This window comes from Phyllostomus hastatus, unplaced genomic scaffold, assembly GCF_019186645.2.
Source record: "Phyllostomus hastatus isolate PE091 unplaced genomic scaffold, TTU_PhHast_1.1 phas_scaffold_11, whole genome shotgun sequence".
Taxonomy (NCBI): domain Eukaryota; kingdom Metazoa; phylum Chordata; class Mammalia; order Chiroptera; family Phyllostomidae; genus Phyllostomus; species Phyllostomus hastatus.
The window spans coordinates 7,680,054-7,695,645 of NW_025334005.1; the positions used below are offsets into that span (position 1 = coordinate 7,680,054).

Here is a 15,592-nt window from a genome sequence, read left to right on the forward strand (position 1 = left end):
TAGCTTTTTTACCTGAACAGATTGTCCAGAGATGTTTAAATTCATACATAGTTTGTTCTAAGTGTCTTTTGATCACCCATTGATAAGTTTGTGCACTATGCTTAGAATTCTGCCTTGTAAAGACACGGTGAGGACCAAACTCTAGTTCTGCTCTTTGTTCTAATTCTTATACATTTCCCATCTGTGTAGACGTACTGACAGCAACATCAGTGGAGCCAGCAGTGACATCAGCCTTGATGAACAGGTAACTCTTATTTGGGACTTATCCGAAGTGAGGGACCTGAAGTGTGATTCCTGAGGACTTGTTTGTAAAACACTTAGAGAAACAAAGTATTGGATTTTTTTATTTTAGGAGGGGGGAAGGGAAGGTTATAAATACCAGGTTTTCTGTTCTTTTCGGGAGATTGAATGGCTCTGTGTTTGTTCTTAGTACAAGTATCAGCTGGAAGAGACCAAGAAGGTCAAGAGAACTCACATACCACAGAAGCCAAACTATAGCCTCAATTTGTGGAGCATCATGAAGAACTGCATCGGGAAAGAACTCTCTAAGATCCCCATGCCGGTGAGGTTCTCACACGCCCGGGTGGCTGCCTAGAGGCTCCCTCAGGCCCCCAAGGGAGAGTGCTGCCATGAGGGCCCCACCCACTGGTGTGGCAGTTTGTGGCATAGTGTTGGTTACCCTTAGAGTTGTATCTACCCCTTAAAATGATCTGCTTTTATTTGGGCTGTGGATCTGGTATGTTCTCAGATCACCTTGAACCATCTGTTCAGCAGTTTACTTAAGAGCAGATTTCTAGGCTAGCAGATTTCTTTGCCAGGCAAAGATAATAGTTTCTGTTTTCAAGAAGTGTGTAGTTTAAAGGAGTCAAGCATGAAAACAGGTAAAAAAAATCCACGTTATTTTCTATGATAGTGTTGTTTGAAGTACTGTACATATAAAGGTTTGGGGAGCACAGAAGCAAAAACAATTCATTCCACCCTGGCTGGTGTGGCACAGTGGATTGAGTGCTGGACTGCGAAGCAAAGAGTGGCCTGTTTGATTCCCAGTCAGGGCACGTGCCTGGGTCGCAGGCCAGGTCCCCAGTAGGGGGCTCACAAGAGCAACCACACATTGATATTTCTCTCCCTCTCTTTCTCCCTTCTCTAAAAATAAATAAATAAAATCTTTTGAAAAACAAAACAAAAAACACAATTCATTCCAACCAAGAAGGCGAGGGCCACGGCCACGATGAAGACGGTGTCTGGGCTGGCCCCCCTGCCTCCAGTCATGCCCTCTTCCTGCCTGGCCTCCCTGTTGCCAACGTGATCTCTTCAAAATTGAAAACATAGCTGTGTCACTTCTTAGCTTAAAACCCTTTACCAGGTCTTTATGGCTTTGCAAGTAGGCCAGTTCCTGGGTGGGCTCGATGCTTCCTCCCTGAGGACAAGGCTGTGCCCACACACGTCTGGTGTTCTGGTCATTGTGAACTGCCCTCGCATGCTCGGAGGTGGCTTGTCTTTTCCCTCGGGGCATTTGCACACACTGCCCTTTCTGCTGGGGGTTTCAGCAGCTCCCCACCCACCCTGGCCGCTTTTCTTTTGCTAAATACCCTTTCTGTCAGGATTCAGCTGTAGTATCGTCTCTTTCAGCACAGCTTCATCCATGCATCCAGTCAGGGTGACATGTTGTCTCTCCTGTGCACTAGTAAGTCCCGTGTTTATGTCTGGGAAATGGACAGCACTTGCTTGTTCATCCCATAAGCATTCACTGAGCGCTTGTTATCTGCCTGGTGTTGTAACGGCATGTTGGTTAGGTATAAGTTTAATAGAAAGAAAAAATTCAGCCCTGGCTGGTGTGGCTCAGTTAGTTGGAGCATCATCCCGTAAACCGAAAGTTCGAGGATTCGATTCCCGTGCGCCTCTGGCATGGTCGGGGTGCATGCCAGTGGGCAGCCGACCGACATAGACGTTTCCTCTCTCTCTCCCCCTCCCTTGTCTCTCTAAAAGCAATGAAAAAATGTCCTTGAGTGAGGACATACAACAAATAAAAAACAAATTTGAAACATATTGGTTTAAAGCAGGGGTCAGCAGACTGTGAGCCTTGGGCAAATCTGGCCGCTATCTGGGCAGCCTGCAAGCTAGCAGTAGCTCGCGTGTGTTTTATTCTTCATGTATTGGAGTGACATTGGTTAATATTATACGATTGTTTTTGTATTTTTAAGTGCTAGAAAAAGCAAAAGGAGAATATTTCATACCGTGAGAATTATAAGAATTATATGAAATTTAGACGTTCGTGTCCATAAAGTTTTATTGGAACACAGCGATGCTCGTTTGATTGCCCATCATGGCTGCTTTCATCCCGAGGGAGGGAGCGGCGTTGAATGGTTGTGGCAGAGTCCTTATGGCCCTCGAAGCCTAAACGTTTACTGTCTATCCTTGACGGAGAGAGCCTGGCCAACCCCCGCCTTAAACAAATAGTAGCTTAGTCATTCCCACGGTAAAGTCCGGAAGGAGGTGGCTCGGGGCTGGGTCTGGACTCCGCCGTGTCCAGACCAGGCTCTTTTCTGTCCTCTCAGCCTGCTGCCTGTGGCCTCAGCTTCTGGGTCTTCGTGGCTGCTCCGGTCTGGGTAATCAGGCTCGCATTCCAGTGCGCAGGAAGGAAGGAGAAGAAGGGTGTGCTTCCTGGAATTGCATAAACCCTTTCACTTTGATGTCTTTGGCCAGATCTGGGCTATCCCATGGCCACAGCTAGCTGGGAGGGAGGTTGGCAGTGATGACGCCTATATTCAGTGGCACCACCTTGTTAAAAATGCGGAGTTCTCTCTCTTACAGAAGGGAGGAAGACTGCGCAGTGGAGGGTGGCCGCAGGTTCCGCACACAGCCAGGTGCATACAGAAATACAGGCAGCGTTCTCGCACCCCGTTGGGGCCTACAGACCAGTGATCACAGGCTGCGTTCTTCATGGGCAGACTGTGTCTCACTGGTTTTTATAACCTCAGTTTTTCACCAGGGCCTGGCACATGCACACACCATTCAGCAAATGCTGAAGCAATCAGTTAATTGGGTCTTGGAAACCCGATAGATTTATATGTGAGTGTGTAAGATTTCTGTTTAAAAAATGTTGACCTCCAGAAAAGGCCATGAGTAAGCACACTGTCCTTGGTTCACTTGGGGCCTTAAAGATGCCCCACTTGCTTGGTGCCTTGGGAAGGTGGGCTGGAAAGGCAGGTCTTTGCAGCCTCAGAAATGCAGATCTTGCTTAGAAACAGCTTCTGAGTGTAGGTGACCTCTCTGTCCTCCTTTACCATTAGTTCCTTGTTGACTTTGCCACTGGGAATGTGCAGTCCAACACCCGTTTGCCTCCAGGTCTGGACTTTGCCCTTCCCTGCTCTGTGCTGTGTCCCAGGAGAGCTGGGCGCTCCAGGTTGTTTCTCGGGCTTCCGTGTCTGCTGGCATCTGGCTGGGCTCCACCAGTGCAGGGAGCCAGCAGGAGTTCGCAGCAGAGGGGCGAGGGGGGAACCCCAGGGTACTTCCAGGGGTTCTAGCTTCTGCCAGATGCCTTTGGCCTGTAGGCCAAGTAGTGCCACTGCTGCTGTCTGCGCCTTCAGCTTCCCAGTGGTTGTGGCTTCCTGCTGGTGCTAACCTCTAGCCTGCCTTTGCGGGCTGCCCAACTCTCCGTCAGCTGTGCAGCTGGCTCCCTGCTTCCCTCCACTTTAAATTCACAGATTCCCTTGTTCCCCTGTCAGGCCCCAGAGTGATAAAATGACCAATAGGAAAAGCCTGGCACTTTTAGAGAAACTGTGGTTCCAGGAACAGCTGGGGGTCAGTTGTGTGATGTGTGGAAAGCAATGATAGCTTAAGGACACAATGAGGCAGTGCAGCTGTGTCTTCCAGCCACTAGGAGACCATACCACCCATCCCCAGTTTTTCTCAGAATGTCTGGAAATACTCCTTAACGTCACCTGAAATTCTGCCAATGAGAAGTCTTGTTGGCATAGTTAACAAGCATCCTCTGTGGGAAAAGACAAAGACTCAAGTCTTACCCCAGTGTGTTGCCCGTCTCAGTGTGCACGTTTCCTGTCACAGCGCTGCTCTCTCGGGGCCAGGAAGGCGGTTTGAGGGAGCGGCACACTGTTTTGGTTGAGGGAGGGTAGATCCTACGTTCCGCAAGGGGAGGATTCTGGTGTTGGTCCTGTGGCTCTGTCTTCACTGGGAAATTTAACAGAGAAATGCTTGGTATACTCCTCAGAGAAGAAGCAGGCTCTACTATATTATTTAAAATTGTACAAATGCAAAGAAACAAATGTAACATTAATAATGGTTATCATCGGTCAATGGCATTTCAAGTAAAATTTTCCTTCATACTTTGCTTTTAAAATTCGTTATAGTGGAAATTATAAAATACTTTATAATTGGGAGCACAGTAAATATGAGGGGAGCCTGTGGCTCAGGGATTGGCAGGTAGGACGCTAGACAAAGATGCAGAAAAAGAGGTGGACCACAGGAAAGAAAAGTGTTGTTTTTGTTTGGTTTGTTTAACTGAAATGTTGCTTTAGGCTAGCTCCATTCACTAGAAAGGAAATTTTTTTTTCCTTCCTCTGTTCTCTGGACTCGGAATTTAGGCCAGTGATAGATAGCTGGGTCTATTCAGCTGCATTGCAGATTAAGTTAGCTCTTTTTTTTTTTAATAGCACTTTTAAAAATACTAATGTCATCTTAAATTCCAGTCAATTTAGAAGGTAACTTTTTTTAAGGGGGAGACTTGGGGAGACGGCATATCTTCTATTTACTCTGCACCCAGTGAGTAGCGTAGGGCCCGGCACACAGAGGCTCAGGGAATATTTGTGGAAGGAAGGAATCAATGAGCAGCTTCTGCTGGGGAGAAGCAGGGGATGTCCAGTAGGTGAGTGCCCTCAGTTGGCTCTAAAATTTCAAAGGTGGAAACACTCACAGCCCCCTCTCAGTTCCCATTAAAAAGCACTCCAGGTCCAAAATAACACCTGTCCAGTCTCAGAGCTAAGAAGTCAGAATCCTGGCCTGATGTAGAACAGAACTGATGCTTCATGGTCATCTAGTGCAGGAGTGGAAGTGAACTTGTAATGTCTTCATTTCACTAACCAGGGCATGCCTGTACTTAAAAGTGACTGCCCTTCCTTTCCTCAAGAATGTTAAATACCAGCCTTTCTCTTCGGGTATACTTGTGCTGAAATACATTTCCTCTTTTGTTTATTCATTCGATACCTATTTGATGACGGCCTCCTGTGTGTGAGGCATTGATGGCTTTGCACGACCAGTGATGAATAAAGACCTTATAGTTAGTGATGCAAATGAAAACAGTGACGTGAGCCACTCACTGACGTGAACGTGGGCCTGGGAGAATGGATCGCTGGCAGGCTAGAGCTTAGAGCTGCTCTACTGAGCAAAGGCCGCTTCTCTTACCAGTGATTTGCTTTATCATTGTGACAACTCAACATGTTTCTCCACCTGCAGAAAAATGAAACTGTCTCTTATAGATGTGTGGGCAAAGTTTTTATATCTGTTCTCTTTCTGACAGGTGAACTTTAATGAGCCCTTATCCATGCTTCAGCGCCTTACTGAAGATCTGGAATACCATGAGCTATTAGACCAAGCTGCAAAATGTAAGAACTCTCTAGAACAGCTCTGTTATGTTGCAGCTTTCACCGTGTCCTCCTACTCCACTACTGTCTTCCGTACCAGCAAGCCATTCAACCCACTCCTTGGGGAGACCTTCGAGCTCGATCGAATAGAGGAGAATGGGTACCGATCCCTCTGTGAGCAGGTAAAGGTGCCTCGGGACTGTGACGCATTTCCTTCTTGAAGAAAGGCGTGATATTTTGCGTTGCTCTGTCCACCCTCCGGTGTTGTGTTTGCCGAACTTCCAGCCCCCGTCTCCCCACGCTGCCTTCTTTTCCCTCAGGGCTCCCACCTGCCGGGGGTGTGACAATGTCAAGTATGAATTCCAGGTGTTCACCAATCAATGGGCAGTACCTTCTCCTTCTCCTTTCTCCCTTCTTAATTTGAACCACTGGTTTCTTCAAGGTGAGTCATCATCCCCCCGCTGCTGCACACCATGCCGAGTCTGTAAACGGCTGGACGCTGCGTCAGGAAATCAAAATCACCAGCAAGTTTCGAGGCAAATACCTCTCCATTATGCCCCTAGGTAAGGCCACCGTCTTGGTAAGAGCTGGTGCTCCTGGAACAACGGGTTCTCGGCACGGTGGGGGAGGGCCCTGGTTTACGAGTCGGGAGGCTGGAAGTCTGGTTTGGGCGCTGAACCTGATGAGTTGCTTTGTGTGAGTCATTTAACTTCTCAGCTGTCAAATGAGTGCAAAGGCACGAGACTCTAAGGACCCATCCAGTCACGATTTTTGTCTTCTTAGCTCTATTTAATGCATCTGTAAGTACTGTTTAAAAATATAAACTGTAACATGCAAAAAAAAAAAATTCTATCTCTTAACTGGTGTTGTTTCTCTCATTACCCTAGCAGCCAGGTTCTTTGTAAATCAAAACTCTTGTGGCTAAGAGGTTAGGTTTCTCAGCTACCCCTCCCCCTTCCCCTCTCTTTTTTTCCCCTCCCTCTTCCTCTCCCAGATGGGTTAGGTGTTATTTATGTAACGCCGAACCCCAGGTAAAATGAAACTTTACTTTAAAAGATCTCAGTGGATTACAAGTTAGTTGTGCAGCAAGAACAAAAAGACCAGGCCTGGGAATAGGGACCCTACTCTGCGATGTTAGCCTACGTTTTAAGGGAAGTGAGGTTGTTCAGAACGTGTAGCAGAGATTCTTGACTCTCTGTTGAACAAGAGCAGCCACGTGGGCCCGTTTGTGGACGGAAGGGCGAGTGCTGGTCTGTAGGAAGAGCAGCACCACAAAGCCACGGAAACCCAGCAGCTCTCTAGAGACAGTAGCTGCCCGAGCTCCTGTGGCTCTCGGCCTCCTGGCACTGGCCGGTCAGGGGCCTAGCAGCAGGGCTTGCTTATGGCGCTGTAGTCGTCCTTCATGAAGTTCCCTCAGAGACACAAAAGGTAACAGGTAGATTGTGAACTAGAAGTCAGCCAAAAAAAAAAAAAAATCCAGGACTGTTTGTAATTGCAGAGGGAGGGAAGAAACTGGAGTGTTAATTCTGTCACTTCATGGTTAAAATGCAAAAGGCCCCGAGGTCTGCTTTGAAAAGGAGACAAAGTGATTTTGGTCTTGATCTTTACTGAAGACCTTTAAAAATGTTCTCATTGCTTAATTATCTTTGAAGCTAATAATTTCGGGAGTATTAAGTTAGGAGTGGTAAGCACCTGGGATGTTCATACCTAATTTTCAGAACTTGGGCGTCAGTGGCCATATCGCAGTACGACTTTCACCTCCGGGGCCACCTGCAGGTCTCTAAAGAGACCAAGTGTGTTTACTTCTGGGGAGGGTTGTATCTACCTTTGAAAAGTAGCAATAAACTTCGTTTACCAGTGACATGCTGTATGTTATAATTTGGTTAATCTGGAATTCTCTGAGGCATATGAACATGGTCTAATTGGTAGATCTAATTTTTTAGAGTTAAAAAAATGTCTTTGATGGGATTCCATTCTCGTGGTTGTTTGAGGATTCGGGTCACTGGGATGTGTTGTCTATTAGATACGGGTACCTGCCGTGTAACGGGCGTGGGAATGGAAGTGAACAACACCCGGATCCCAGCCTTTATGAGGAACTTGAATGAAGAATTGACCCAGTGACAGAAGACTGAAGACGAAAGTATGGACAGTGGGATTTCCAGACACGAGCCCGGGGGATGGCTATATTTAATATTTTTGGATCAGTGACTTGGAAGGAGAATCATGCGGTGCAGTTTTCACATTTGCAGTGGCGCTCAGCTCCCAGAGGGGGCACTGTCAGGCCGAAAGATGTCACTGAAGAAAGATATATGAATAGGGTTGTGAGCGAACAGGCAGACAGATGCTATTTAAAAAAATTTTTTTTATTGTTGTTCAATTACAGTTGTCCCCAGTGCTCTCCCTTGCCCTGCCCACTCCCCCCTCCCACATTCAATCCTCCTTCCTCCCTGTTGTCCTTGTCCATGGGTCCTTTGTACGGGTTCCTTGACTTTACCCTCCTGTTATCCCCCCTCTGGCCACTGTCAGTTTGCTCTTTATTTCCATGTCTCTGGTTATATTTTGCTTACTTATTTGTTTTGTTGATTAGGTTCCACTTATGGGTGAGATGATACAGTGTTTGTCTTTCACCCCCTGGCTTATTTCACTTAGCATAATACTCTCCAGTTCCACCCATGTTATCGCAAAGGGTAGGAGCTCCTTCTTTGGCAGATACGTGTTTTTTGAGGTGGTGGCAGGGGGTCTGAGTGTCCCTGTAAAATAGACTAAACAGGTTAGAATTCTTGCAGCCTGGAAAAAAGAATGTTTCCAGAAAATAGGATTGAAGTTTGTAAAATGATAAAGACCATGAATTTTCTCATCAGGGTGTTGGAACTAGGCTGTAACCTTGAAGTTTAAAGAGATACATTTAAACAAGAACTTTTTTTAAAAAAAGTAAGAACATTATTTTATAGTTCTGGAGTTCCCTAGCCCAAGAAGAGTCACAATTTGAGAATATGACTGAAACAACCATTCAGCCTGCTGATCTCTGTGTCACTGACACTACTGGACTCCATGGACCTTGAATTTGGCCCTGAGTGATACTTTAGTCAAAAAATCCCCCTCATATATTTTATCCATTCTTCCAGTTTCTAAGTCTTTTGATAAGAGTGTTTAATCAATCTACATTTATTGTAAAAAAAATTTACATTTATTGTTAATTACTGATTAAGTAGGGCTCACATCTGCTATTTTGTATTTGTTTCCTGTGCATCCTGTGTCTTTTTTGTTCCTCTGTTCTTCCATTAGTGTCTCTTGATGGAGTGCCTTCATTAGTGGCTCTTCCATTAGTTCTTTTGTGTTAAGTAGATTTTTCTTAGTTTCCCATTTTGGTTCCCTTGTTTTGTTTTTTTTTTTACTGTATTTTTTAGAGGTATCTTCATGGTGGTTTTATGAAAATATTTTGATCCTGGGTATTTTGATCCTGGGTATTACAATTAACTTCCAACAATCTGGTGCAGATTCATACCAATTTAATTTCAATTGTGTACAAAAACTTTGCCAACTATATGGATCTATTACCTTTCCCCTCCTTTATGCTTTTATTTTCATACAAATTGTATTTTTTACACTATAATTCTATCAACATAGTTTTATAACTGTTGCTTTATGCAGTTTTCTTTTAACTCATACAGGAGAAAAAAAGAATTGCAAGCAAAAAGTATATTTATATTGTCTTTTATATAGTTTCATGGTAGTTTCCTTTTTTGGTTTGTTTATGTGTTAATGTACATTTAAGTTACTATCTAGTGTCCCTTCATTGCAGCCGGAAGGACTGTAGTATTTCTCGGAGGACAGATCTGCCAGCTGGGGATTCTTTTAGGTTTCATTTATCTGGGAATGTCTTATGTTCACTTTTGTTTATGAAGAATAGGTTTGCTGAATATAGACCTCTTGATTTGACGATCTTTTCTTCCCCCCAGCATTTTGACTGTGTTATCCCACTGCCTCTGGCCACCGTAGTTTCTGATCATCTTACTGAGGATCACTTACACGCAATGCCTCGCTTCTTCTTGCCGCTTTCAAGATTCTCCTTGTCCTTACCTTTGAATAGTTTGATTATGATGGATTTCGGTGTGGTGCTCTTTGAGTTTATCCTACTTGGAGTTCATTCAGCTTCTTGGATGTGTAGATGAAGGTGTTTGTCCCATTTGAGGAATTTCCGGCCTGTATTTCTTCAACTGCTCCAACTATTATCACCACCTCAGGCAGCTGCTGTGTTAAACTGCCATTTGCCACTGATAGTTTTGGTAATGACCCCAGGGAAAAGGCTGTGTGAAGTGACCAGGTGCTGAGTCAGGTCCAATAAAGGTAAGCCCTGTGAGTGGGAGTTTACAAGGAACCACCCCGTAGGTCACGTAATGACAGTTCTTTGAAAATGGTCTGGCTGGCGTAGCTCAGTGGATTGAGCTCGGGCTGTGAACCAAAGCATCGCAGGTTCGATTCCCAGTCAGGGCACATGCCTGGGTTGTGGGCCAGGTCCCCAGTGGGGGCCATGTGAGAGGCAACCACACATTGATGTTTCTCTCTCTCTCTCTCTCTCTCTCCCTTCCTGTCTCTAAAAATAAATAAATAAAATATTAAAAAAAGAAAATGGGACTTTTGGGGAGTTCATACTTGTTGGTAAACTGTGAGGCTCCCCAAAGGTGTCCGCTAGGCTGCTTGCTGGGGTTCAAGGCTACTGCCAACCTGGCAATAGGAGGGTGGGAATAGAGCAGGTTAAAATTCTTGCCCCAAAGCTCATTTTTCTTACCTGGATTCAGTCACTTCTCTTGAATACATGCTTCTTAAATTATTGTAAGCCTTTGGTTAATTTCCAGAGTTCTGAAAAAGTTGATTCTGATAATTTTTGCTAGTGCTCTTGTTGATTTTATTGAGGAACAGATATAGGGAAGACCTTACTACACCATTCTGGGAGTGGCTGTCTTTTCCTTCATACATTTATATGACCCTGTTTTTCCATCTTGAACTTAATGTCAAGTTTTCAAAACACAAATATTATATACTATATTATATAGAAGGCAGTCAGAGGACATTCTTTTCTTTCTATTATCCCTATGAGCTGGAAGGGGCACTCTGTAGAACAGCAGGTGCATTATCCAGGTGAGAAATAGGGTTATGGTATTGGGCTACACAGGTGTTCTGACCTTATTTTAAACTTGAGCTCTGGCAGTCTCTAGCTGTGTGACCTTGGGCAAATTACTTGACCTCTCAGAGCTCAGAGTTTTCATTGGTAAAATGAGGATGTGGCTGAATAAGGCCCCCTAAGATACATCTACATTCTAATGTGTGGAAGCTATGAATATGTCACCTTACGTAAGGAAGTTTGTAGGTGGGGTTAAGTTAAGGATCTCAAGATGGGGAGATAATCCTGGATTATTCTCTGGGCTCAGTATAATCAGAAGGATAGATGTAAGGGAGGGTGGAAGATCAGAGTCGGTGACGACAGAAGCAGGACACTGAGTGATGCTGGGAAAGGACTGCGAGCCAAGGAATGCAGGTGACCACTAGGGGCTGGAAAGGCAAGGAAGCTGATCCTCTCCTAGGGCGTTCAAAGGGAGCACAGCCCTTCTGACACTTCTGATCTCCAGAACTGCAGGGCATAAATTGTATTGTTTCAGCCACTAGGTTGTGGCAGCTGGTTCCAGCAGCAATAGGAAACAAAGGTAGGGGATAATAGTGCCTGCGGCTAAGCCATCAACAGATATTTGAGAGTCACTGTAGGCCGGAAAATATTCTAGGTGCTGTGGGTACAGCAGTGAACAAAAGCCACGTTGCTCTCATTTAGCTTGCATTCTTTTCTTAAGTAGACAAAAAAGTAAATATATAAATAATTTAACTGTATGTGGTAGGCCTGTGAAGAAGACAAAGTAGAGGTAGGGGTTAATGAGAAACGAGCGTGTGTGTGGTTCCTTGGATAGGGTAGTCAGGAAATTCTCTCTGAAAAGGTTGCGTTTGAGCAGGGACCTAAGGAACAAGAAGAAACCAGCCAAGAGTTGACTTGAGGGCGAGTGTGCCAGCCAGACAGAACCCCCAAGACCAAGGCCCAGGCACATCGCGTTTGAGAACGGCGAGGCCACAGCTGCTCGTTCTGAGTGCGAGTGCGCCGGCAGGGGCGTGGAGGGGCTCAGGGGCTTTATCCCCAGCGCAGTGGGAAGTCGCCGAGAGAGTTTTCTCAGTGTGGTAGTTGATGTGCCATGTTTCAAACGGATCATTTTGACAAGAGACTGTAAGGGGGCAAAAGTGGAAGCTGGGACACCAAAAAGAAGTGGGTCTAGAGGGTCCAGTAAGAGGTGATGGTGGTGTAGACTGCAGTGGTGGGGGAGGAGGTGCTGAGCAAGAGATCACAGATGTGTTCTGAAGACGGCTGTGAAGACTGATGAGGCGGGTGATGTACGAGGGGAAGCTAGCACAGTGTCTGTCTGGTACACCGCCGTGTTCTCAGCAGAGCTGCTGCTGTTGTTGTTAACGTCATTGTCATCATCATCATCACTACAGCTGCAGCTCCTGGGGCAACTCTGATCTTTTGTGCAAAAAAGGCACACCTAAACCACAGTGTGTCCTTTTCACTAGTGGTCGCACGGGGAGCTTAGAGTTATAACATTGCTGGAATTGACTGTATTATTGACTATATACACACACACACACACACACCTTATTTTGCCATGTATAATTTACTCCCATGTATAATGTACACCCACATTTTTGTGTGCATTGTACATGGGATTAATTCCAACCATGGTATGTAATCATACCCATGTACAATGTGCACCCTTATTTTCTCTTCAAAACTTTGAGCAAAAGTGCACATGGTACATGGCAAAATATGGTATATTTATATACATACATATGTATATATATGATTTGAAACAATAAATATATATATCTCTAAATTTTTAATTATTTTGATTCTCCAGTCACTTGTGTTCAAACAACTAATTGATATTGGTTTGGTGTTCATTGGAGATTAGCTCAGAGGAATAGGAGAGGACTACAGCCGAGTGCCTGTTGTGTTTCAAGCATGTTACTGTGTAAATAAACAGACATTTACAGCACAAGATGTGGTTACTCCAAGTTTACAAACAGATAAAACTGAGGCCTTGGAAAGTTAAACACTTGCCTGCCGTGTAGTGCTGTAATGCAGTTCTGACGCTAACTACCCAGATTAACAGCAACCACATGGGTTAAGAGCACAGTCTCCAACAAGTCTGCCCTCGCTTAAGGTGCCAGCTACAAGCTTGGAGGTCCCCAGGCCACCTGCACACAAACTCAGAGGTACCCACAACTCCTTCAGGTTCAATAATTTGTTAGAATGACTCACAGGACTCAGGAAAATGCGATACTCATTATTACAGTTTTATTAAAAAGGGTACAAATCAGGACCAGCCAAACAAAGACACACACAAGGTGAGGTCTGGGAAGGTCCTTCCATGCCCTCGCCCCGTGGAGTGGGGGCACAGGACCCTCCTGGGACATTGATGTGTTCACCCACCAGGAAGCTCCACCAGCTTCCCTTGTCCAGGGATTTTGTTGGGATTTCATTATGGAGGCATGATTGATTGAATCATTGGCCACATGACTGAACTCGATATCCGGGCCTCCTTCCCTCCTAGAGGGAAGGGATGTTATTTCCAGGAGGTCGGGAGGTCCAGCCCTTATCAGATAACTCAAAGCCCCTACTCTCCAATTACATGGTTGGTCTTTCTGGCCTGCCCTCATCCTGAACCCTCTCTTTAGCCTAAGCTATCTAGGGCCCACCATGGTGACTCCTCGGCATACACTTTCAGGGCCCCCATGAATAACAGAAACACTGCTGGCACTTGGGAAGTTCAAGGACTTAAAGGTTTCTTCCCCAGAACCATGGACAAGGAGCAGGCCGATTCTTTATTCCACAACACAGGGCCATACAGCTGAATCAGTGGCAGAGCCAGGACTTAATTCAGTGCTGTCTGACTCCAAAGCCATGGCTCTCTCCACTCCTCCTTTTCCTTGTGAAGGCCCTTAGATAAGTGGTTTGCTTAAGGTCACCGAGCTAGTTACTAAAAATAGGGCCTGGCCCCGGAATTAACTGCCAATGCATGCTGCTTTCCACAATGCAATTTTGTGTTTTTTGCTTTGGGGCAGATCTGACCTGCTCCGGTCGGTGTTGCAGCAGGTGTGATGGGCACAGTTGGAGAAAAGTGTGGGGTTTTGCTTCATCTTTATTTCTGCAACTGTGCACAGTTGCTTTCTAGCTGAGCTATTTTCAGTGTTTGTCATCACTTAGTTGTGCTTTATTCATAAGTTTTGAAATAGAGTGAAACAGTTCAGTCAGTGCTTCCATCATTTACAAAGGTCATGAATTCCTTTTTGACTTACTGTTTTCCACTTAAAAGTAAGAAATATCAAAAGAAGAGAATCAATCCATTGTTATTTCTAGCTAACATGGCTATTTCTTTAAATAGTAGGCCTAATTTGTGTGTCTCTCTCTGCTTCCAGGCAGCATCCACTGTATTTTCAAAGACAGCGAGCACCACTACACTTGGAAGAAGGTGACCACAACCGTGCACAACATCATCGTGGGCAAGTTGTGGATAGACCAGGTGAGCGAAAGTGCCCGGCGTGCTCCTGAAGCCCCAGGCTGTTGCTCCTGGCCTGTGAGTCTCTCCCAAGGAACTCATCTCGGGCAGTAGCCCACCCTGCCCTCCCCGAGATTTTGTGCCTTAAATTAGTATTTATAAGTGACCAACTGCAGCACTCAGTGACTACTAGGACTGTAGGGCGCTATGAAGGATTCAAGAAAATAGCAAACACGGCTCCCACTCTTCATCCTTCCGTTATTCATTAGACATTTACTACTAAGCAGAGTACCAGGTCCTGGGGATACAAAAATCAGATGAAACATTGTCCTTCAAAGACTTATTGTATCATTGGAGATACGTGACACGAATACATAGGTTGAAAAATATTTAACAAAATACTCCAGCCCTGCCCCGTGTGTCTCAGTTGGTTGGGCGTCATCCCACGAAGTGAAAGGTTGCCGGTTCAATTCCCGGTCAGTGCTTGTGCCTGGGCTGTGGATTCAGTCCCTGGTCTGGGCACATACGAGAGGCAGCTGATCAATGTTTCTCTCTCACATTGATGTTTCTCTCCTTTTCTCCCTCCTTCCCCTCTCTCTAATAAAATAAATAAATATTTTTTAAAAAAGAATAGTTTGGGATTCAGAAGGTAGGAGGAAAATATGAACTGAACGAAGTGTAGAAAGGTCTGCCATATGTAACCTTGACATTGTGAGTTGAGCACTTTGATTTAAGCACAGAGCTCCTGAAGGGGGCTAGTGAGGATTGGTTTGGAAAGTAAATTATTATGTGAATATTAGTATATGTGCTGAAGAGCAAATCCTGCTATCTAACATGTGACATACAATTTTTTTTTATTTTTAAAGATTTTCCTTTTTTATTTAGAGAGAGGGGAAGGGAAGGAGAAAGAGAGCAAGAGAAACATCAGTGTGTGGTTGCTTGTGTCTCCAACTGGGGACCTGGCCCGCAACCCAGGCATGTGCCCTGATTGGGATATCAAACTGATAGCCCTTTGGCCCTCAGGCCCGTGCTCAATCCGCTGAGCTACACCAGCCAGGGCACAATGTTTAAATAAAAGGTCATTTGGTTTTCATCCCAACTTGGGATACCAAGGTTACAAAGGGATCCCATAGCATCTCAAGGTTGGCTAAGACCTGAATGTTAAGCAAAGGAGTGCTAGAATATAAGATTGAAAAGTAAGAATTACGAGGCATGGGGTTGGCAGATATTCAGGTCATCCAGTCTAATAAAACTAATCCATGGTTCTTTTCATTTTGTAGTCTGGTGAAATTGATATTATAAATCACAAGACGGGAGACAGTTGCAAACTTAAATTTGTTCCTTATAGCTACTTTTCTCGGGATATAGCAAGAAAGGTAAGAAAAGTTGGAATTACAATTT

The 15,592-nt window shown here is 45.0% G+C and overlaps 1 protein-coding gene across 2 annotated transcripts in view; it reads left to right on the forward strand.

Annotated features, from left to right (window-relative positions):
- The window catches only part of LOC123829357 (oxysterol binding protein), a 33,043-nt gene that overhangs the window by 13,121 nt on the left and 4,330 nt on the right, over nt 1-15,592 (forward strand). For both annotated transcript variants that reach the window (XM_045854973.1, XM_045854972.1), the window contains exons 6-11: nt 190-244; nt 431-562; nt 5,534-5,779; nt 6,040-6,160; nt 14,112-14,215; nt 15,472-15,567. In XM_045854973.1, the coding sequence (XP_045710929.1) occupies nt 190-244; nt 431-562; nt 5,534-5,779; nt 6,040-6,160; nt 14,112-14,215; nt 15,472-15,567 (754 nt within the window). The remainder of the gene's footprint in view (nt 1-189; nt 245-430; nt 563-5,533; nt 5,780-6,039; nt 6,161-14,111; nt 14,216-15,471; nt 15,568-15,592) is intronic.